This window comes from Canis lupus, chromosome 1, assembly GCF_003254725.2.
Source record: "Canis lupus dingo isolate Sandy chromosome 1, ASM325472v2, whole genome shotgun sequence".
Lineage (NCBI taxonomy): Eukaryota > Metazoa > Chordata > Mammalia > Carnivora > Canidae > Canis > Canis lupus.
Window position 1 is genome coordinate 18,294,587 of NC_064243.1, and position 23,015 is coordinate 18,317,601.

The 23,015-nt window shown below is 45.4% G+C and overlaps 1 protein-coding gene across 1 annotated transcript in view; it reads right to left on the minus strand.

Moving 5' to 3' along the window:
• Positions 1 to 361: 361 nt before the first annotated feature.
• Positions 362 to 23,015, minus strand: part of ONECUT2 (one cut homeobox 2) — a 62,416-nt gene continuing 39,762 nt past the window's right edge. Inside the window, exon 2 of the mRNA XM_025422168.3 lies at positions 362 to 15,357. Within this exon, the coding sequence (XP_025277953.1) occupies positions 15,071 to 15,357 (287 nt within the window). The 3' untranslated portion in view covers positions 362 to 15,070. The remainder of the gene's footprint in view (positions 15,358 to 23,015) is intronic.

Below are 23,015 nucleotides of genomic sequence, written 5' to 3' on the forward strand. Positions count from 1 at the left end.
CAAATTTATTTGTTTTCATTCTTTCATATGGTGACAATACAGTGATCCCCTTTTTAAATCACCATATGACTTCATATGGTATCTGTACAAGGACAGGGTTAGGATAGGTCATCTTTAATGTTTTAGTGGGTTAAGAATAAGGCAGTAGTTATAGGGTATTCCTAACCTTTTGTGGCTGATAACATGGTTGATAGATTTGTTGATTATAAAATGTGCCTCACTTCCTGTGAGAGGTCATGAAGTTGCAATCTTACTAAGCTAAGTAATTTTATTGTTCTTTATAAAACTGCAATGGGATGCAATAGGAGAAGGATGCTTAATACATCCCATGAAAACAGAAAAGAAGCCAAGTGAGCCATGGTCAATGAATGAAAGCAGTTTATTTGACATTAATTGCAGAATTTACAGCACTACCATTTAATGATAGGAATAAAAATAGAAAGAATCCAGTGTAAGTAATGTTGTGGACAAAACATCAGGGTGGGAAATGAGCAAAATTGAAAAATGCAATTAACATTCAAAGAAATCTTCCAAAGGACTGGGAGCTTATCAAGGGGTGAGCAGCCCCTTGATAATGGTGTGTGATCCTCATCCCCACCAGGATTTCAGGGCAGCCACTGAACATATACCCTGTTGACCATCCCTGGAAAATCTTTCAGCACAGTCTGACTTAACATGTCTGAGATGGGGTGAAATCTGTGTTATAATATGCTTTGGAAATATAGCTCAGAGTGTAAAGAAAAATAAGAATGTAGATTAACTAGCATGTGAGTTTACTTTTTCAAAACAGAAGGGAGCACAAATTTTATGGGTGTGTTTTCCTGATTTTAAATATAAGAGGTGATATCAAAGGGATTGACTAAAAATAAAGTTTAAAGTTTTCCTCTATGATTTTCTTGGAGATAATATTTGAAAAATCAAGGAAATAGAACAAGAGGTGTGCATGTGACTCTTTGATCTCTTGTCATCTTAGAATCTGGATAAGGACCTATGAAAGGTAGGGTTTCTACTACAAGGCTGAGTTTCTGGAAGAGCTGACCTAGAAGCCATGTGGCAGAGTAGGGGCTCTGAATGGGTACAGTGGGGGTTAACCGCTCTATAGCCATTTCCCAATGGGTTAGTAAGTCTCTTCTTTACATTTTAAAACTTTAAATAGAGCTGGGGCAAATTATTCTCTCTTTTCCTCTTCCTCCTTTCCCTCGTCCTAGTCACCCTTGAAACTATAAGGCAACCAATAGATTGCAAGAAAGGATTCAAGCCCTACAGGCCAAGATGTGAAATTAAAAGGTGTTTTTAATACCCCAAAGCAACACCTTTGAGGTCAGGGCCTAAAGTAAGCGAAAAGCCAGGATTCACTCAATAATGAGAACAAAAACCCATGAAAAAAATTTTAGAATTTGTTCTCACTCACTTTGGTGGAAGGAATAGGTTCTCTATTAAGAATTCATTGGCCAAGAAAGAACCTACTTTACTTGTACTAATAAAACGTTAATTTGTATAGAAATATTAGAATAGGAAAGATGAAAAAAAATGGCTAGGCTCTTTTCTCTGCAGTACAGGAAAACACCTTCTTGGAGAAAAGCAAAGGATGGAGAAGAGAACTAAGTGAAACGTTGGTCAATCCTAATCATTTTTGTCCATAAAACTGTTTGGCATCCTGGACTGAGGGAGAAAGGCCTGAACTGCTTGCTCTAGGATTGAGGGGAGGAAACAAGATCTGGTGGTTGGAGATATGGATTGAAAGAATAACCAGCACCAAGGTGTTGCCCACGTCATCTCAGTCCCTGCCTGCCTAAATTAGATGTTCTTTATAATTTTTTTTAGTGTGAAGAACCTGTTCTTCTAAAAAAGTCTTCCTGTTTCAGGAATTCCAATTGGCAGATGTCTTACAATCTTGCATGGTTAAAAGCTTGCTGGCACCATTTAGATACAAAATGACACGGTAAGAAAGGAAATAAATTCTGCCTTCAAGGAAGTATCTGTTAATGGTATGACAACCGACTCAATAGCTAGTCTTCAAATACTTCATCTTTCTTCCTAGGTAGCAGGTTCCCTGTCATAATCTGAAAAAAAAAAAATTTCCTAGAGAGCAAATTGACTCTTACACTAAAATGCCAAATTGAATCAAAGCAAGGAAAATGGGGTGTGTGTGGGAAATCCCAAGTTCTTCTTTTTAGTAGGACTTTCAAGAAGAGATAAAATAGGCATTACTATGCCCTGTTCTTGGTTGACTCAACAGCTGTGGTTCAGCCTGTCTCCTATGAAAGATCAACAGCATGGGCAATGCACGGTCCCCTCAGAGATGAGCAAGGCACAGAGAGGCAGTGGGGTCTCCTTTTCCCTCTAGTATCTTTCCAGATCCAAGAACTGGGAATAGCTAAAATACAAATTAGAAACAAGACGACAAGAAGAACCTACTCATACTTCTCTTTGTTTGCCAAGTAACTGTCTACAAAGTTATAGATAAAACAGCTAAACCAGGATGCAGAGGAAGGATGGTAAGGGGGATTCTGGTTTGAAAGAGCCCCACTGGATTGTGGGGACCTGGATGCTTTGCAGTAGACAAGACGGTAAAGCAAACCAGATGGTTCACCCATAGCCTTGGCTGGTAAAGCCCAGCTTGGGGAGAGATGAGTGCCTGGTGGGCCACTGAAGATTTGGGGTTGCTGTGATTTCTTCCTTGCCTTTTCTGTAAGAATTGGGGTCTGCTTTCATGCTGGCATGTGCTCAAGGCCAAGGGATCTCAGAGAAGTGCTGGGGTTGAGAGACAGAGAGAGAGAGAGAGAGAGAGATTGAGAGAAAGGTTAGCAAGCTTGGTCCCAGCTCTCTTTAAAGTGACACTCATGGAGATCTCTTCCTAATGCCCAAATCTACCTTCTAGCCCATGACTTTAATTTCCCAGGCTAGGCCCACGTTCCCCCATGAGAGAAGTGAAATCCAGGCCAAGCTGAGGGAATTCCATAGTTCTGTGTCTCCAAGGAAAGGACATCCACTGGCACAAAGCATTGAGTAAAAACCCTTTAATAACAAAATAACATTCACGATGTAGCTACTTCAGTTGTCTGGAAAACTCAGCTTACACTTGATTCAACATATCACTTTCCACAAAGTTTAAAAAAAAAAAGGACATAAAATGGCATAACGAAATATTCCTTGCGTTTCATAAGACAAGTCTTCTTGGCAAATCTTAGTGAGCCAGACCCATGCATTGCTTGTCATAAAAAGGGCTGGGCACGCTCATGTCTCAGACACTCCTCTGTTTACTTTGGATGAAAATGCATTTGAACTTTGTAGATATTTCAGTATCTCCATCAAGAGGAATAGTTTGTGGGTTTGTGAGTGTGAGGAGAACTTCACTGAAACAAATGATCTATTTTGTTTATTGCGGAAGAACATACAAAGCTTTCTGGAAGATTGAACACTATTACAATCATTAACTGTCTTAACAGAAGCCAACTTAAAATTCTGGTATCCAATCCCATCTTTGGCAAATTAACCAGGGGAAAAAATTAAAAAGACTGTATATTACAAAGCTCTCATTATCACAATCTACTTTATAAGGCCAAATTAAAAAAAAATTTCCATTAATGAAAGCGCATTCCCCAAAATTCTCATTGACTGGCAATAGGAACGTTCTACTGGTCGGCAGTTTCTAATAATTTGCATAGCAGATTGCTGTTTTCCCACCACTGTTTCCCAAACTGCACTCTCCTATGCAGAATAAAGTGTGCTTGGCAGTTGGTTTGGCTTTACGTCAAGCATATTGGTTTGGGAAATCGGTATGAAACTTGAGAATGAGTTTCAGACCCCAAATGTAAGAAAGAGCAAGTTTGCCCAATCCACTGCAACTGTAAAATGCCTTTTGAGATATAGAGGCCTCAGGTAACTGGGGAGTTTAAACAAAGATGGTTTTCCAAAACTGGGTTTCTCCCCTCTAGGACAGGAGAAACATTGTCGGGCGGGAAACAGGGTCACGTCTGTCCCTTGAGAGGAAGAACCACGATATGACTGCACAGGTGATGTTTTGGGGAATGGCCATCTATTTTTGCCCAAATCACTGGAACACTTGGTGGGGTTGTCCAGGAAAATGGACAAAAAAAAAAAAAAGCCCAGAATAATTACCGTTATTAACACCATTTGAGTTTCTATTGAGAATCGACCTGACCACAAAATATCAGAAAAAAAACAAGCACAAAGTGGGCATTCCCAAGCAGAGATCTTGGAGAAGTTAGGGCTGGATGGTTTCATATCTCCATTTAACACGGCCAGTTAGGTCTGAGGTCATGAACATAAAGCCAAAGTGACTCCTTTTCGAGGAAATTAAAAATGCAGAGTTGAGTTGTTTTTTTCAATGTTTGTTTCCAAACCCCTCTCAAATACAGTGGTACTGCTGGTCAGTTATGAGGATCCCGATTTGTGGAATGCACGTTGGTAACTCAAACTTGGAATGACTTTTCTCCTAAAATTTGAATTCGATTCAATTGGACTCATTTTGAAATCTCAATAGATGTAAAGGTTTTTTTGAGGTGAGATATCTCCCAATAAAACCAATATTACCAATGTCTGAGGCTGAACTGTGTACATTTTCACAGTTTAATGTATACACAACTGTTCAACAACTGCTAACAAACGATCGGCACCCATGCATAAATAAAGTCCATTGAACCAAAGGGGAAGATCTAGTTCAAAATGAAAAATGTTGCTATTAAGACCACAATGCATCACACTGCTAAATTTTTAGCCTCATGCATAAAATTATAGCACTGATTGGCAGTTGCTAATTATAATACTACACTGTTAACACAGAACAATTAATTGTTCAGACCAAGTAGCACAAATGTAGAAAATAATTTTTTTTTCAACAGAGCAAATGAACACAGATTGTTTCTTCAGCAAAATATGAAACTGTAAACTTTGGGCTCATTCTGCAACTTTCCCCAATCCAGAATAAATAAAATCCAAAGGGGAAAAAAAAAAAAGAACATACATTTTTTTTAAGCGCACCTTTTTGTCTATTACAAAAGCACAACCTAAAACGTATAAAGCTTTTTTTTCTTTTTTCTTTTTTTAAATCACAGTTACCAAAAGAAACAGTGAATAATTTATTACATACGCTATAATAACATTACTCTAAACACTATTATCTATGAGGTATATCTGAGAAAATTCGGTAAGGATTTGCGCGGTCTGCATTGCCAACATGCCCAGGTTCATATTAAAGCTTTGGAACCGTGAAAAACTAGAAAAGGGACAAGAATGGGGGAGGCAGAAGGAGGAGACAGAGAGAAAGAACCTTTGGTATTAGTACAAATCTTGTTCTTTGCAGGGTTGCATTGCAAAGCACCACAGTACAATAAGCCCACCAATTTACTGTATGGAGGCCCAGTTGAAGCTGAGGTATTCACAGGAAGGATTAAAAAAAGCACAGAGAGGTCCAGACTGGCTAAATCGTTGCTTTGGTTCAAGCAAGGCACTCGTCCCGTGGTTATGTCACACTTTGCAAGTGAAGCATGAGGCTGGGAGGGGGCGGGGGGGGGGGGTTGCTGAGGAGGAGACTGCCAATTGGGATGTTTTCTGTGTTCAGGCTGCAATCACTCTCTCTGGGTTCCCTCTTGTGGGGGCTTGGTAGTGGGGAGGGTGGAGTTTGTTTTGCTTCTAGGGGAGCACTCTGTTGCCCAAACAGCAGATCTTCTTTCTTATGTCTCCCAGGTATTCTGAAAATTCTGTTTTTAATAGGAATTTGGGAAGAAAACCAAAGTCATTTGCTGTTTGGAAGGAAGGCCTTGCAAGTTTGCCTCATATGGGGGGGGGGGCGGGGGGAGATGGAGCTTGGAGCTTGTCTGAACAAGAGAGAACTTTCACAGGTGTCTGTATGGGAAACTGCAAAGGGGTATGTGTCTCCTAGTCTTGTCAATCTGTCTTCTAAATTCCTCTACCAGCTAATCTTTTGATGCATGAGGTGGATGAGTTGACTGGTCTTTTCCCTTCTTAGTTTCTTTGTCTAATAGTCTCTTAAAAAGCTCAAAGACAAGTACAGTATGTGAAGCAAAAAACATGAGTACTCAATAAAGAGCCATACAGACTAGAGGTGGATCTTTGCATATGTCTAAAACCCATCTGGTCAAAAGCTGAGAATGATTCATTGGCTAACATACAAATCACTCTGAGGAATGGATCTTAATAGTGATTTAATCATTTAATGGAATCAAAAGAAACTTACAGAGGACCAATTAATTTTATGAGTAAGAAGGGAAGAGAGAAGCAACTTTAACTAATCACTTCTGAAAGTGGTCTATCTATCTATTCCTCTGAAATTCTAGGGTTATCTTTCATTTACAATGAATAATCCCTAAGGATCCAAGGATGTAAGGCTTAAACTTCTCATATATACAGAGCTGGCCTAGAAACAAAGTATAAACACCCACACGTCAAGAGGAAAAAGACAAAAGCTGAACAGCTTCACTCTCACCTGTGCAGTGATCAAAGTCCCTTTCTCTGATAAATATGACCTAAAAATATCCATAATAATGAAACTCCACAGACCAAGAATGGACTTTATCTTCTCACTGAATTAAACGTTTCTATATACAACACTTTGCAATGCAGAGGCTCAAAAGTGGTCACACGGATCAATGCCTACTTCCAGGGCAAAAACCCCTCTATGAGCTTTAATAGTTTACGACTGGCCACCTTTGCAAGCAACTCATCTTATGTGACTTTATGTTGAGATGCTAACCAGATGGCATTGAAATGCCTGTGGCTGCTTCTACAGAGTGAAAATGTTAAGTGACAAGCCCCAGACCCCACTCATTGCTAAAGGATTGCCCCCTTCCTCTCTGCCAACATATGGCCCATCTCATGCACAGGTAGCTCTGAGCAATGGGTACAGCGCTGGAGCAGAAGGCAGGAGGAGGCTTGTCTGGGCTTTGCCCCTAGACGGTTGGGTAACTATTTCACTCCTCTGAGCCTCTGGGGGTTGGACTAAATTTCTAAGGTCCCTTCCAGCTCTTTCGCTCAATGATTAGAATTTCTATGGTTCAGTTAATTAGAAATCTTTACTGTGATAGCTCCAAAGCGGGGACAGAGGTCACAGCTAAGACTGAAGGCCACTTCCAACCAGTCTTCTTCACCAATTTGGAATTGGAATTTAAGGAGTCCAATTACAGCAGCATCTGAACTTGCATCCTGAACATGTGCAGGGGACAGTGAACAAATGAGAGAAACACAGAAAATATCCCTTTCCAAATTAGCAGCCACCGTCACATAGATAATTATTTCTTTGGGGTATCTGAGCTGTGGCTGTACATACCATATGTCAGAGAGAATAGTTAAAATTATAAAAGAGCACAAGCAAAATGCAGACCGCACAGAGAAAGAAATCTTTGGTATCTTTGGTGTCATCAACACGATTAAAATTACAAATGGAAAAAGTCAGTGAGGTAGCCTTCTTTGGTTCTCACTAGAAATAGAAAGTTTTTCCTTTTTTTTTTCTTTTTTCTGCTTTTTTTTTTCCCTTTTTGTTTTGTTGTTTTACACACATACAGAGTTCATTCTTGGAAGCAGCTAGTGTAAGGGTTTCTCTCTTTTTGCTGTTATGATCTTTGAAAATTTATTTATTTTTTTCCAGTTTCTGTAAAGAAGCCCCGAAATCCAGGCTGGTGAAGCAGGGTCTCGACATGTGTTTTCTGAACGCACAGGTTCGGGTTGAATAGTCATTGCTCGTCCACAAACTTTGCTCTGTTGTTCTGACAGCAAACAAACTGCAGTGCTCTCTATTGTTTTAAATAAAAAATATAAACTATACAGTGCACCTTTTGTAGATGCTGAATAAGTTAAATAAATAAGTTACGATAGGAAGGCTCTGAGGGCCCCAATAATTAAAAGGTGACATTTGCCTGGTACCAGGTGGGGCTGCAAACTTAAATTAAATAATTTAATAATCATTAAACTATTTTCAAAGTTAATTCGAGAAGGAAAAATACCTTGATTTTTTTTTTTTGGTAACCTGTACTTTTTCCCTGTCTGTAACAGATTTTCACTGCTTTATAAAGCAAACCATCTTTCAAGAGAATCCTAAAAGAAATCTTGCATCTCTGATGCACCATTGGTCTATATTTCGATAAATAAGCACGAGGAGTAAAATTAACCTAAGATGATGAACTAATTACCAAAATCCTATACATTTGTGTGCTAGAAACTAATTTAAATAAATTAATTACATTAATGGTACATAGCCTGTTGGGTCATAACCCAAAGAGACAAAGGGGGGAAAAATGTTTCTTTTTGACGGTCTTCATTTTTTTTTTTTTTTTGATGGACAAAATGTATAGCCTCTTTCGATAGCTAAGTGAAAATAAAGCAGGAAATCATAACCTCTAAAACTTCCTCATGTTCATAAAGACCATTTCGATGTGACAAGCACAAAGAAAAAAATCCCCACCTCCCCCTCTAGCTGGTGCAGCCCCCACGACACCACATCCCATTGTCTCAACCCTGGAAACCAGAGCCCACTTTTCTCCTATGACTTTGCACTTTGCTATTTTTTTTTTGTTTTTGTTTTTTTCCTTTTTTTTTCTTTTTTCTTTCTTGTCCTTTTCCAGGTCTTTGGATTTAGCTGTAGTTATGAGAGATCCAGAATAAAGCTATTCAACCGAAGTCATCAAGCATATGTGTCATTCTTACACAGATGATTAAACAATATCCAAGGTTTCTTGAAAGTTGAGTTTATCTTGGATGTGCCCAAATGAAAGTAATTCCAAGTGTACACCATGAAGATGCTGGGATACTTTTCTTTCCTGCACTTTAGTTTTTGATGTTATAATAAATAAAGCAATGCACATTGTAGAAGTCTCACATAGATGTTAAGTGATCATTTGAACTCATTTGTTGTAACAGATGACAGCATACATGTATGGAGATGTCTGTGCACAGTCTGGACACCCATAGGTAATGTGTGTTGCTATAAGGACAGCTATGAGAATACATGTCGAGAGATGTCTCTAAATCCATATACATCCACGCTGACAGACTGTATAAGCTTTAGGCAAACTTATCTACCAAGGTTTATGCTCTGTGAAATGTCTGCTGCTGAAGATGGAGCAATGTGGAAGGCTTCCATGGAATGAACAGACCTGTAGCAATGTGGTTTTTTTTTTTTCCCTTATACACATTTTCTCCACTAAAAAGGTCTCAGCAAGTTGATTCCAGTCAACCAAACTCAAAAACCTATAAGGACAGCTTGGGCTCTCACTTTAACCTGTCTCAGACTGTCAGAGTCCTTTTGGTATCTGAGAACAATGAGCATTTCAAGTCCCTATGGGATTCATCTAATAGCCCAATCGGCCTCAATTATAGGCTTTGTGTCTACCTATACATAAGGCCTTACATTAATCATTATTTTGGTATTTTATAACACATTCTGAGACTTTCTAAAACAAACCCCCACCCCTCTCCCTCAGAAAGAAATAAATCATGGGCAGAAAATGGGCATCGGGACAGCCATATTTAAAGCCAATATCATTAATTTATGAGACTTATACAACAAACAGCCCCCTCTTCCTTTAGTAAGGATTTGGGGGCCTTATTTGAAAACTATAATCTCCTGTTGTTTTAGAGGTGACTTGGTCTTAGCTAAATGTACAAAATTATTTAGCTATCCAGTCTTGCATGTGAATATTTGAAAGTTACAGGCACACCAGCTCTATCCCTTCTCTATCTACCATTTCTTACCCACTCTTCCTGGTTAGGCTAACAAGTCCAACTACACAGTGTCAGCAGCAACAACAACAACAAAAATCATCTCTGATCTGTTAAGAATCATGGCAGTTACTTTCATAGGACTTGTGTTTGGGCTTTAGGGTCAACCTTCAACACATGTATCATCCCTTTTCCTCTGCTTTTTAATAGAGTCCATTATTCTTCAACAACATTGGGACTCAGGCTGTTCTTTTTATATTTTTAAAAATTCCTACTATACTACCTGCTGAAAATCAGAGTTCACTGCAGAGGTATATTGTCATGACACTTGGGTAATGGTAGTCAGACACTTCAATAATTCTACCAGCATTGTTTCAAAAGTGGGAAAGTTTCCCAGCCTATACCAGGTAGTAGTGATTTAAAAAAAAAAAAAAAAAAGTTCAACTTTAATTTATTGGCATTAAAAGGTGGGTGACCAGCACAGGTCAGATGAAATGACAGATCATCTAAAAGGTATTTATATTTGGCTTTCAAATATACCGTTTGAATTACAAAAATGCATGTGTGTGTGTGTGTGTGTGTGTGTGTGTCGGATCTACCTTCCGAATTCTGGGTTCATTTTAGGCTGAAATGAAAATTAGCTTACATTTTCTAAGCCCACAGTAGCCAAGAGCCCATGGCAAAAGATGCAAAGCTGATGCTCTGACCTCTCCAGAGGAAGTGGCCTCCTGAGCACCTCATTCCTTTTCCTCCCCTTTAAGTGGTACAACCTACCATTTTACATTTTGGAAAAGCCTTTATGTATCAGGGTTGAGTTTTTATTGTTGTTGTTTTCCTTTAAAAAAGAACTAGACTGGCTCTTTAAAAAATTTTCCCAGGATGAAAGAATTATATCCCCAGTACCAAAATCACATTGCAAACAAAAGTGAAGCAAGCTTATTTCTCTACAGGAATAAAGAAAAGTTATTTTTTCCACTCAATAGCCTCTAGATTTCTGTTGCCTCAAGAATGTGAATTTTGGCTTAGACTGTCCCTTTACACTGTCCACTTTGTTGCTGATGGCTGAGGCATGCCTGGAATTGTTTTGGATTGAAGAAACAGATCCTCAAGTCTAACCAAGTCCAAATGGTTATTTTCTCTGAAATGATTAACTTAAGTTTTAAAAATGCTTGAGGAAACCCACTGGGTCAAATTTCATTACCTTTCAATTGGCAGGATCTTTTTTTTGCTTTCAGATTTTTCACAAATTGAAATTCTGTAGGGCTTATAATTCTGATCCATAAATATATGAATACACATGTGTACTCATAGATGTATGTAAATAATTTTCCAGAAGCAAGCACCTCTCTCTGGGATGACATTATCCAGTAAGAAACATTTGACAAATGTCCTTGGAGGGAAGTTCTTGCCCCTTTTGCATCATCACGTCCTCCTCGGGTCACCAGCAACACGGAGGGCGTGTACGTGGCTACAACAGGTTTTAGCACTATGGAAATCTCAGGCCACAAAGGCAGCCTCTTTGGGTTTTGACATCTTCAGAGGGTGCCGGAACCCAAATGGTGAGATTAGCGTGCCAAAGGATCGCTAACCAAACCAAGCAGGCTTGTTCCCTCAATCCAATCTCCAAAACACTGGCCCCAAGTCACAAGGATTTCATTTAGAAAGGGCTGAGCTGAAACTCCTTTTTTATCAACCCATATGGAGCATTCCCCGGCTGAAACATGCTCTTTTTCTCAGTCGTCTGACAAAGAAGACATGGGGTATGAGCAAGAGACAAAAGGATACCAGGAAAAGTCCTGGAAAATGTTGCGATCGGATGGAGTACAAAAGCCATGGAGAGTCATATTCCTTCAAAGCTCTGTGACTGCTGCCCCTGCCAAGGGAGAGCCCCGTGGTGGGCGCAAGGAGGTGGCACTTCGGACAATGGGGCACTCGGGGGCAGGATGCTGGGATTCGCCCCAAACCCTGCTTTGTGTTTTCCCTCCAGGCTTGAGACAAGCCCCCGAGGATTAAGTATCACTGCCTTACTCCAGTGCCTGCTGTGGTTGCACACAGGCCTGTCAATACAGGTTGGTAACTGCCACCCTGGGGAAACCTGGTCAGCCCATCGCAACACAAGTTGGGCTTCCCCTGTGAGAAGTCCCTTCGGTGGATCTGCTCACCGAGGGGATCTGGACACCCTGATAGGACGGGGTAGCTCCTGGAGAACACCTTCTGGACTGGCCTCATCTTCACAGTTAGTGGGAATGGACCACCGAGCCTCCCCAGCAGTTACAGAAGACAAGCACCCCACTGGCCCCAGCCCAGCTGTGGGCCCGGCCTCATGGACAGACCCCACTCGCTACCTTGACGGTGGCTGAGGCGTAGACTAGAGATGACTCCAGATACAAATAAAAACTCCTTTGCACCATGGATCCATTTATCAACAGGCTAAATGTTGAAATGCTGGAGTTGGACTTTCAACCTTTTCAGGAACTTTCACAGAAATCTGAGTACTCCAAATCATCCACAGTGGAGAACGGACTCTGGGCTCTGGGATGGCATGAGAAATGAGCAGAATTCGGAACTGAATGCTTAATAAATGAAGCACTTGACCAAAACAAGACATGGATTCGGACAGCAAGAATTTGGGGTTATCACCAATGTCAAGTTGAATCTATATATGTATTCATATATTATATATATATCTCTTTCTTTAGAAATGCAACTTTACAGCCGATTTTTAAAAAGCTAATAGAAAAGTAGAAACTGGCAATTATTTTTACATGTTTCCCCCCTCCCCCAAATGAAGCCGTTAGGATGTAGCAATCACATGAAAATGAGGCTGTTGATTCCTCTATAAACTCTTTGGTTCTGTGGTTCAGGAGAGGATGTGTCACCAAGACCTCTGACCCTGACCCTCACTCCCCTTCCCTCCCCTGATGCTGAGACTCTGAACATAGAAGGAACCAAGTCTAAGGGGTTAGCAAAGAACATTCAAGTGACATTATTCCCCAAACTCCGAGGAGTAGAGAGAACAGTTCAGTATCCCAACATCTTAAACTTGGAGTCCATGGAACCTTTTGAGAGATTCCATGTTGGGGTAGAAAGCCATAAAACAAAATTAAAGGGAAACAATAAAATCAAATCAATGACCCTTTCCTTTTGTTGCTCAGAAACAAAATTGATTACCTTCCCACAGATCAATGACGCTATTAGTATTTTAGCCAGACAAGAGGAGATAACGAATTGAAACAAAAGATGTGAGAAATCCTCATCTTTGGTATTGTAGCTGTTGAGGTTTCTGTTGCTCTGTTCCGTGTTCTTTTGAAAAACTGCATAGGCACAAATTAAAGACAATCTTCAACTTTAAGATTACCGCGTGAGTTGTCAAATGAAGCAGTAGCCGCCGAGGCTTTTCCTCATATCTATTCCTGTCTCAACCCTTTCTTTAAAATCTGCTTCCAAAAAATGTCCCAAGAGGTCTGTTTAAACACAGTGTGTCTCGCTGTTTTTTGTGTTTTTTGTTGTTGTTGTTTTGTTTTGTTTTTGGTTTTGATTTTGTGGGGTTTTTTTGTTTTTGTTTTCTGGCGTGCTTCCTTCTTGGTGGTGGTGATTTTCACGGATTTACGTATTTATTTATTCATTTTAATGGAACAGTTTTGTTTGTTGCAGAATTAGGTGCAGAAAAAGTTTCTTTGGTTTCGATTAAGTAATTCATAAAAAAGTCAGTCTCAAGTGTCTGTAAAGAATCATTGCAGCGTTTGGCTTGCTTCGAACCCCTCCCCCGTGGTGCCCACCTGGGGCCATTCACTGGTAAATATGCACATCGTGACCTTCGCAACCTCCCAGAGTCGTGTGGGCGCTCTTCCGCGTGCTGTGGGAAGGTGACAGCCAGGAGCCAGGGCTGGCGTGGCAAAGCCACTCCCCGGGGTGGCTTCGCTAGCCCGTCTGCTCAGCCTGATGGTGAGCCAAATGCAAGAGCTGAATGCCATTCGGAGTTGCAGAGGTTTTCTGATTTCTAAAAGTAATCACAGTATTTTTAGGCTAGAAAATGGCAAGTAATAAATGTCTTTGGTTTGCAGTATTCTGCTTCTTTGGTGTGCTGTGTTTTCTCCAGATTTACTCAGCTGTTTTGCAAGGATGAATCGACAATGGAAGAGATTTGGGACCAGATGACCCTCATGAGTTACACGTATGGTGGTTTGAATTACTTCCTTTTTTTTTTCTTGCTAGAAAACACTGAAAAACGTCCCTACCGATGGGATGGATGAGGAAACAACAGAAATCTGAAATAGTGAGAATGGATCATGTGGTAGTTACAATGCACAATAGGAGGAACCAGGTGACTAATAACCGAGGAGGATACATCAATGATCTAAAAAAATCTAGATCTTTTAAAATGCTGCATTTTCTCCATGTACCGTAACAGTTAAATTGGCCTCCTGAGTGTGCGTCTGCATTATGTACAAACAGAATTTGTAGCAAACTGCAAAATGTGCTTGAAGCCATATTCCCAACGATTCCCTAATGACTTCACAATCAGCGTCTTGAAAATCCAGATGTGGTGAATCCAGAACCTTCCTTACTTCTCTGTTTATCTACGTTGTGCTTGATACGTTGAGCTCAAGAGAACTGATTTTTTTTTTTTTTGATGGATCCAAGACCACGTGAGATTTCCAGGAGGTAAGGAAAAGAAAATTGTAAACTGGATCAACTTAAAGCTTTCCAAACCATTCAATGGAATGATGCCTGAGTTGGAAAAACAGGTCCTTGGATTTTTTTTTTTTAAATTTCCGTATTTAAAAGTTGTGCTCAGTAATTATTCTGATTTTTTTTTTTTAAATGTTATGGCTGTGAACTTTGGTGTACTGTGGTATGATGAGGCTAAGCACTTGGAAAGCAAATGAGGTCATTCTTGTTGCTAGAAGAATCTCTTATGGTAGCATCTTAGGAGCCCAAACTCAGAATCTTTACACAGGCCAAATTCCCACTGTGACAGGTGGGAACTCTGACTGCAACAGGGCCCAGAGTGGGACTGTTGACATCTGGCGAGATCCCGAGCTTGGCTGACACCACACTGGAATCACTTCGCTCCAGGAAGGCCTCATTTGGGTTTCTGGGATGCTCAGCATGCTGAGAGGACAATGTCCGGTTAAAAAGATTAATTTTCAGCTTGCACTTGGACTCCATAGCCATTAAAAACAAAACAAAACAGAACACCTGGCCTATGATTACAGCTAGAATAGAAGTTTCTTTTTAAGAGAATTGTGCTTTCAAATCACCAGTGAAGGGCCCCAGCTAAGAATCCGGTGTCTTTTTTCCTTTGTGTTTTCTTTTGTGTCGGTTGTCCCCATCTGGAGGTGACCTGTGCCCAACCGCGAGAGTCCTCCCATCACGCTTTGGTACAAGTGCTGGAGGTGGATGAGGAGCCTCCTGTGCCCAGATCGTCCTGCCACTTCTCCAGGCTGCGGCGCCGGGCATTCATGAAGAAGTTGCTGACGGTCGTAAGCTCCAGGCCCAGCTGCTGGGAAATGGTGATCTGCATCTCTTTGGACGGGCGCTTGTTCTCCTTGAAGATGGCAAAGAGTGTTCGGCGTTGGAGGTCGGTGAACACCAGGCGGGATTTCTTCTGGGAATTGTTCCTGTCTTTGTTTGGTTCTTGCTCTTTGCGTTTGCACGCTTGAAGGGAAAGAGAAGAAGGAGCGAGTCAGTACAAGTGTGAGAACCAGCACCCGAGAAGGTGAGCCATTGAAAACATCGACAAAATCGTACAAGAGGATGTAAACCGTTAAACTTTATTGTGCCAATTGCCCAGCTGTCAATAACCAGCCTTCCCAGTTCATCTCCGGGTGATGGAAGGGACCGGTTAGTGGAGAAGAGAGGACGGTGAGAACAGCAAGGCTGCTCTGCGCAGTCTGGTCTTGGCCAGCCGCAGCCCCCTGCCTCCAGCACACCCTGAAAATTCTTCATCTCTGAAATCAGGCACCGTGAAGGGAGTGATGGCTCCAGGTCCCCCGGGGGAGCCTGGGCGGGCAGCTCCTCTTTCATTTTCAGCTTTCTAGAAGTGTTTACAGCTTAGCTGAAATGACTTTCTGGAGCCCCCCAAATTTTTAAGGTGCATGATCTTTTTCAAAATCAAAGCTTCTTTCAAAAAAAATTGTTAACAGAATGAAAGGAGAAGTGAGAGAATGATGGTATCATCCCAAATCCCCTTCTTCCAGACTTCTGAAAAATTAAGGAAAAACAAAACAAGGAGGGAAAGACTGGAAAAAAAAAAAGTTGGTTTAGCCGATTCCAATTTGGATAGTTTGAAGCGAAGCCGGTACAAGAGGGCAGGGGCTGAGGGTGGGGGAAGCAGCCCAAACCACGGAGGACACTAGTTTGGTGTCACTCTCTCTGCCTCACCCTCAAGTCCCCGGAAGGCAGGGTAGGTCTGTGTAACCCAATGGAATACTTGGGATGCCGACTGGTTCTTGTCTCAGAAGAGCCTCGTAAGGGTTAAGTAACAGGGTGCATACAAATCAGGAACTTAATCATGAGAACACATGTTGGAGTCACTGGAAAGCAAGCCCAGCTCACCCAGGGGTGTCGTGAGGCACCAGCAGAGCTAATCCGGGAAAGGCAAGGAGGGAGCAGAGATGCTCTTGCCCGAGTCAAATCCTACTGGATGTCCCGGGCACAGGCTGGGAATCCCTTTGAACTGGACCAACACCCCCCAAATCGAGCAGTCTGGGTGCTGCCCGGATGTGTGCCCGCACTTCTCAAAGCCCTGGTTTGCCAGTTTTGCTTTGGCCCCGGGGCCGGGCATGACCTTCTGCAGAGAGCATCTCGGGCAGGGGAGCTGCTACAGCTGGAGTATCGGGGATGCTCTTCAAACTCATGGGCCTCACAAGTTAACCTGAGGACCAGCATGCAGAGAGAGGATCTTGTGGACGCTGGCCGTCCCCTCACCTAACCGGCTGTCCTCCCCGGTGGGAGCTTTCTGCCATAAAGGGATCACTCCTGAAATACATGGGAAGGGATGACACGTCGCTTTGGCAAACACTTTCTTCCTGATTTTTCCTTCTCTCTTTTTAAACATAAAAGTAATCATATTATCTTTGAAAATTAAATATACACTCACACCCACACACACACTGATGAAAGCAATTTGTTTCCACCTTAAAACCATAAAACCCATTCACTTGGATGGTGGGACTTTCTCAGGGGAGGCGAGCTTCCCTGGCAACGGAAGCTCAGACGGGAAGGCTGAGATACTCCACGCCTTTCACTCCTCATGGGCTCGGCCTAATAAAGGCCGCGTACTTGCTCATCCCTGCGAGGATCTTCCATTTGTGTTGGATTCTGTATATTTACTATATGCCCTTATCTTCAGATTTACTCTCTTGTGCAATCTCCATTCTTCCTTGACAGTGCTTCTCACCCTAGAGAAGGCAAAAGGGGGACCCCTGAGTGGCTCAGGGCATAATCCCGGGGTCCCGGGATCGAGTCCTGCACTGGGCTCCCTGGGGAGCCTGCTTCTCCCTCTGCCTGTGTCTCTGCCTCTCTATCTCTCTGTAACTCTCATGAATAAATAAAATATTAGAGAGAGAGAGAGAGATAAGGCAAAAGGATCCCTGGAGAACTCGTTCAAATGCATACTCAGGGGCGGGGAGCCTGGGAGGGGCCTAAGAACCTACATCTCTAATGAGCTTCCAGGCCATGCCAATGCTGTTGGTCCACATGCCTCAGCTGACTCCCAAGCATATACCTGATAGCTAAAATATCAGAGAAGCACCTTGATGGAAAGGAGAGCTCTGGAACCAGGCATGCCTGGATTCGCAACAGGGCTCCTTCATCTTCAGGTCTTGGGACCTTGGCAAATTGCTTCACCTCTCAGAGCCTGTGTTCCTCATCTAATGGAAGTAACGATGCTGCTGCCCTCAGCAGAGCTCGAAGAGGGCATGGACAAGTGCTTCCTCCCCACCTTCCCTCTAATTGCATTTCCCCAAGAATCCTGAGGTGGGTAAGTCAGCAGAATTATTTTCATTTTAAAATGAAATAAATTGAGACCTAGACTGGGTAAGGCATTGACCTGAGGTCCCATTCCAAGTATGCTGCAGACCCAGGGTAAGAATCCGCCCTTCCAACCCTCCCTCTTTCTCCTCTACAGAAAGGGCACCCATGCCATTGGTACATCAGAGGGGATCTATCTGCAGGGCAGCCCTGGGGCTCTATTCCCAGGGATTCTGATTTTCATTGTGCAGGGCAGGGCTCAGGAACCTGTGCTTTTACAAACCTCCTTGGACCCTTCTGAGACATGGGAACCAGCCACTTCTGGTTCCAGAGTACTGTCCCCACCCCAGCCTCCTGGGACACCAGATACCAAGTCTTCACTGGAAGGATTCTGCGTAAACAGTGGTGCATGGTAATCTCTTGATAACAAAATCTGGGCAAATATCCTCTACAAACATCGGCGGAGGTCCTCTGTCAATTCATGCGCCTTTGGATTAACCATACATCCCTCAAATTTCCTATCAATATTGATTATTCTTCAGAGAATGCTTTATTTGTACTTTTAATTGGGTATTTAGGCAATAGTGCTGGTTCATGTTGGCGGGTCAGATTATATTTGCTCACACACACACACACACACACACACACTTTAAGAGAAAAACGTTAGAGTCTCAATGTTCAGCAAACTGTAGAGAAAGAACAAATCAAGAGATCTGTGCTCGCTTTTCCAGCAGCTTTCCAATCCACCAGATTCCACACCAACCAATGCGAAGATGTAGCCTGTGGTCTACAAACTTACAGCAAGTCCAAGAGCCCAAAATAATGAGACAGTAGGTACATACCCTGTCCAGAGTCCTTATACCAGCCAGTTGGCAGGCACCCCACACTTGTCTTTGGTGCTATAAGGCATTTATTTCTTCACATGTTTCAAAGAGACAGGTTTGCTCTCCACCTCTGACAGTTACAGAAATCACAAACACACCACTAACAGCATTCACCCCATGACTCTTACACGAGCAGTTGATCTGGAGCTGAAGGAAAATAAGAGCAAGAGGTTGGACACCTGCTTTGAAAGCCTATGCCCGAATGATGTCTGGAAGCTGGTATGAGGCGTGAAGTGAGCCATCCCCACAGGCACAGCGAGAGTGTAAATGGTTTTGGTGTGAACATATTACACTACAGTCAAATAGCCATTTCTAAACAGCTAGGAAGAAGTCAGATAGCTCCCTCTGACCCAGGAACGTGTCAGAAACCCAACAGACAGCAGGTGTTCATCAGCGGTGAGGGTGGATCCAGTCTCTCCAGGGTTCCAGCCACACAAGGTACATCCTGCCTCTGGAAGGTAGGTTAGTCCAGGCTCCTGCAGACCACTTGGATCTGCTGCTTCTCCCTCTCTAGGAGAAAAGCGGGGGGGGGGGGGGGGGCACACCAGAGGTTAATGTGTGCATTCTGTGGTGGTGAGGTGGGGATGTGGGCACAGAAAGCCCTCCTCCATCCTTGACTTCTCCTCTCACGGAGTACGTGGTCCTTGTGTTGGCCATGGGGTTTGAGCATTTATTTCTATTTTAGAGACTAAGAGGCATCATTTGTTTATCTACAGTGAGGCTACCTACCCAGATTATGGGGGCCTTTCCCCATCTCGTTTTTTTTTTGGGGGCAGGAATAGTATCAGCTTACACTGGTAATGCTGGCTGCCTCCTGCTGGTCCGGGGCCTGTGACTGGCAGGTATACACAAAGAGAGGCATCTGGGATTAGTCACAAAGGGACTGTTCCTGCCTAAGAAATGCAGGGTCCTGGCTGGACAAATTTTTTCAAATCACCGGTTTCCCAGGGTGAAATAGTAAGAGGGAAGCTCTGGTCCAAGGCACAGGCCCTCCCTGAGATCTTAAGATGCCAACTCACTTTTCCCCCAGAGGCCACCGTGCGTTTTTTTTTGTTTTTTTGTTTTTTCCCCTCAGAGGATTGGAAACAGGACAAAGCAAGCATCTGTCCAGGGATGTGCTGCTCCCTGTGGCTCATCTTTCTGAACCAGAAAAGCGAACTCTCCACAAGGGACCATTCCCTCTGCCTCCAACTGCAGCTCCCTGTGTGGTCAGGCTGCTCCTGGGGATCCTCAGGAACCCAGCTGCCCTCAGCTGCCCAGAGGGACTGGCCACGGCTCTGTCTGGCACCCACATATGGGCACCGCGACAGTATGTGGTCAGGGCAGGCGGCAGGTGCCTCACATCAGGAGGGGATTCAGAGGGAGGTGAGACAGGCGGAGGGCTGATACCAGGGACCAGAGAAAAACATTAAGGAGGCCAAGGAGAAGCCCTGCACTGACTATCCTGTGCCTTCCCTTTCCACTCCTGGTGGGGGAGGAGCCCTGGTGCCACAAAGGTAGGTGACCACGCAGTTTCTCCAACAAAAAAAGATTCATTTTCACCCACCACTAACTTTCCGTACTGTGACAAAGGTCTTTTGGTACTCACACGCTAAGGGATAAAGGGTCTTTGGAAGCCAGGGCCGCTGTGGAGAGGGGAAGACCGGACGCCAGGGAGAAGCAAAGTAGGGGCAGAGACAGGGCCACCATCTGCCTTATCTTCTCTTTTGGTCTTTCCTGAGAGGACCCGGTGCCCCAGGTGAGTGACCTCAGCTGTGAGTGTGTGTGTGTGTATGTGTGTGTGTATTGGGGGGTGGGTGATGGGCATAGAGCGTTAAGGGGGACAGGAGCTAGTTGGTTCTGTGAGGCAGATACAGGCAGCAGTCATCCTGGACCCACACTTAACCTTGATGCCTGGTGCCACAGGTGCAGTGGCTTCAGCCCTTCAAGGCACCTGCACATCTCGTACCACAACTGGATCCTCCTCACTGGGTCCTGGAGCGTGAGGGCGCTTGTCTGGCCCAGGGCTGTCAGTGTTCACATGGGGAGCTGGAGGCCCAGTGAGGGGAGTGAGAGCCAAAGCTGGAGGCTGAAGCCCATCAGAACTTTCTTCCTACCACACCTTTGGGAGGAAGGTGGGGTGGAGATGTAGATTCTCATTTTACAGGTGGTGAAGGTTCAGGGACCTGCTCAGGGTGACACAACTGGCACTGGAGCTAGGACATAGGCCCAGAGGCCCCTTCCCAGCCTCCCTAGGCCGGGGGGAAACCATGAAGCAAGAGGAGCCCAACACCAGGTCAGATTCCTCAGCACTTGCTGCTCTGGAGCGGGAGCTTCTCATACTGGGGGTTTTGTCCCGTGAATTCAGCCAAACTGCACAGAATTCAGCCTCGCAGTTTGCTAGAATCAGTGCGGGAAGGTCCTCTGCGCTCCCGCACACGGGCCTTAACTATTAGGAAAGGAAAAGATCTCATGGAAATGAGTTGTATTCCTAAGATTTGAAAGGAAAGACTTCGTGTCTTATTTTTTCTTGAGCAACTGACAAAGGGAGAAGGTGGAAATGGATGAGGGCCTGGCAGTTCCCGCTGACCTAAGTGCGAAGCCGGGCCTGCTTTCCCTAGCTGTGGGGTCACCGGGCTGCCCGGGCCTTCCTTCACCGGGGCTCACTGGGCCCGACACGGGTGCCCCGGGCCTTCCCCCGTGGCGGCGACTCGCCTGCGTGGGCCTCTCCCTCTGTATTCTACCACTTTACGTGCTGTCCCAAACCAAAGGCAAGATGCTGTCTTAGTGACACCTGTTCATCCCTTCTCTGGCAGATAGAATTAGGGACATCTTGGCTGTTCCTCGCAAGCTTAATATACACAATTGTGTTAATATGCACACCCCGCAATGCCTGGAAAGCCCCATGTTGGGCAAGTGCCTCTTTTGGGGAGACTCATCCCACCTCCCTAGGTGGAGAGTGGACCCCAAGAGCTTCTCTTCCCTCCCAGGCAAGACCCTCCAGGGTTTGACCTCTGAGACCGCCTCGCAGACCCTAGGAGGCGCTCAGGAGCTACTCGCTGGCGGAAGGCAGCAAGGGCAGGCCCTGAGTGAGGTAGCAGGGCAAGCGGGGCCTGCTGGGGGGGGGGGCTCCGGGGTGTGCGAACATCGGCCTCCCCTCGCTAGTCCTCTTATCTCTGATATTTCGGGCTGGATTTGTAAACCCTTGTCTCTTCTCAGCACAGTTTCTTTTTCATCAGCTTTCCGGCCTGTCGCTGTCCTCCAGAAATGCAGCAGCTCTTCCTACCTCCGCCCCAGCACCCACTTTCCCTCCACCCCCACCCCCAGCACATCCCCACCCTGCTCAGCGGGTTCCACCTCTGCTCAGAGGGCTCCGCCCCGCCCACATGGCCACGCCCCACTCAGCTGGTCCCACCCCCTCACCTGGCCCCGCCCCTGCTCAGCTGGCCACGCCCCACTCTGCTGACCCCACCCCCGCTCAGCACAGCCCTGTCCCGCTCAGCTGGTTCCACCCCTGCTCAGATGGCTCCGCCCCCGCCCAGCTGGCCCCGCCCCCACTCAGCAAGTCCCCGCCCCCACGCTGCGTATCCCTGCCCTGCTCACCTCATCCCCACCCCCACTCTGTACATCCCCTCCTCGTTTAGCAGTCCCCGCCCCCACTCTGCACGTCCCCGCCCCGCTCAGCTGTCCCCGCCCCGACTCTGCACGTCCCCGCCCCGACTCTGCACATCCCCACCCCCACTCTGCACATCCCCGCCCTCACTCAGCAGGTCCCCGCCCCCACTCTGCATATCCCCCTCCCCCCTGCACGTCCCCGCCCCGCTCAGCTGTCCCCGCCCCCACCCTGCACGTCCCCGCCCCGACTCTGCACGTCCCCACCCCCACTCTGCACATCCCCGCCCTCACTCAGCTGTCCCCGCCCCCACTCTGCATATCCCCCTCCCCCCCTGCACGTCCCGGCCCCGCTCAGCTGTCCCCGCCCCGCTCAGCTGTCCCCGCCCCGACTCTGCACGTCCCCACCCCCACTCTGCACATCCCCGCCCTCACTCAGCTGTCCCCGCCCCCACTCTGCATATCCCCCTCCCCCCTGCACGTCCCGGCCCCGCTCAGCTGTCCCCGCCCCGACTCTGCACGTCCCCACCCCCACTCTGCACATCCCCGCCCTCACTCAGCTGTCCCCGCCCCCACTCTGCATATCCCCCTCCCCCCTGCACGTCCCGGCCCCGCTCAGCTGTCCCCGCCCCGCTCAGCTGTCCCCGCCCCGACTCTGCACGTCCCCACCCCCACTCTGCACATCCCCGCCCTCACTCAGCAGGTCCCCGCCCCCACTCTGCATATCCCCCTCCCCCCTGCACGTCCCCGCCCCGCTCAGCTGTCCCCGCCCCCACCCTGCACGTCCCCGCCCCGACTCTGCACGTCCCCACCCCCACTCTGCACATCCCCGCCCTCACTCAGCTGTCCCCGCCCCCACTCTGCATA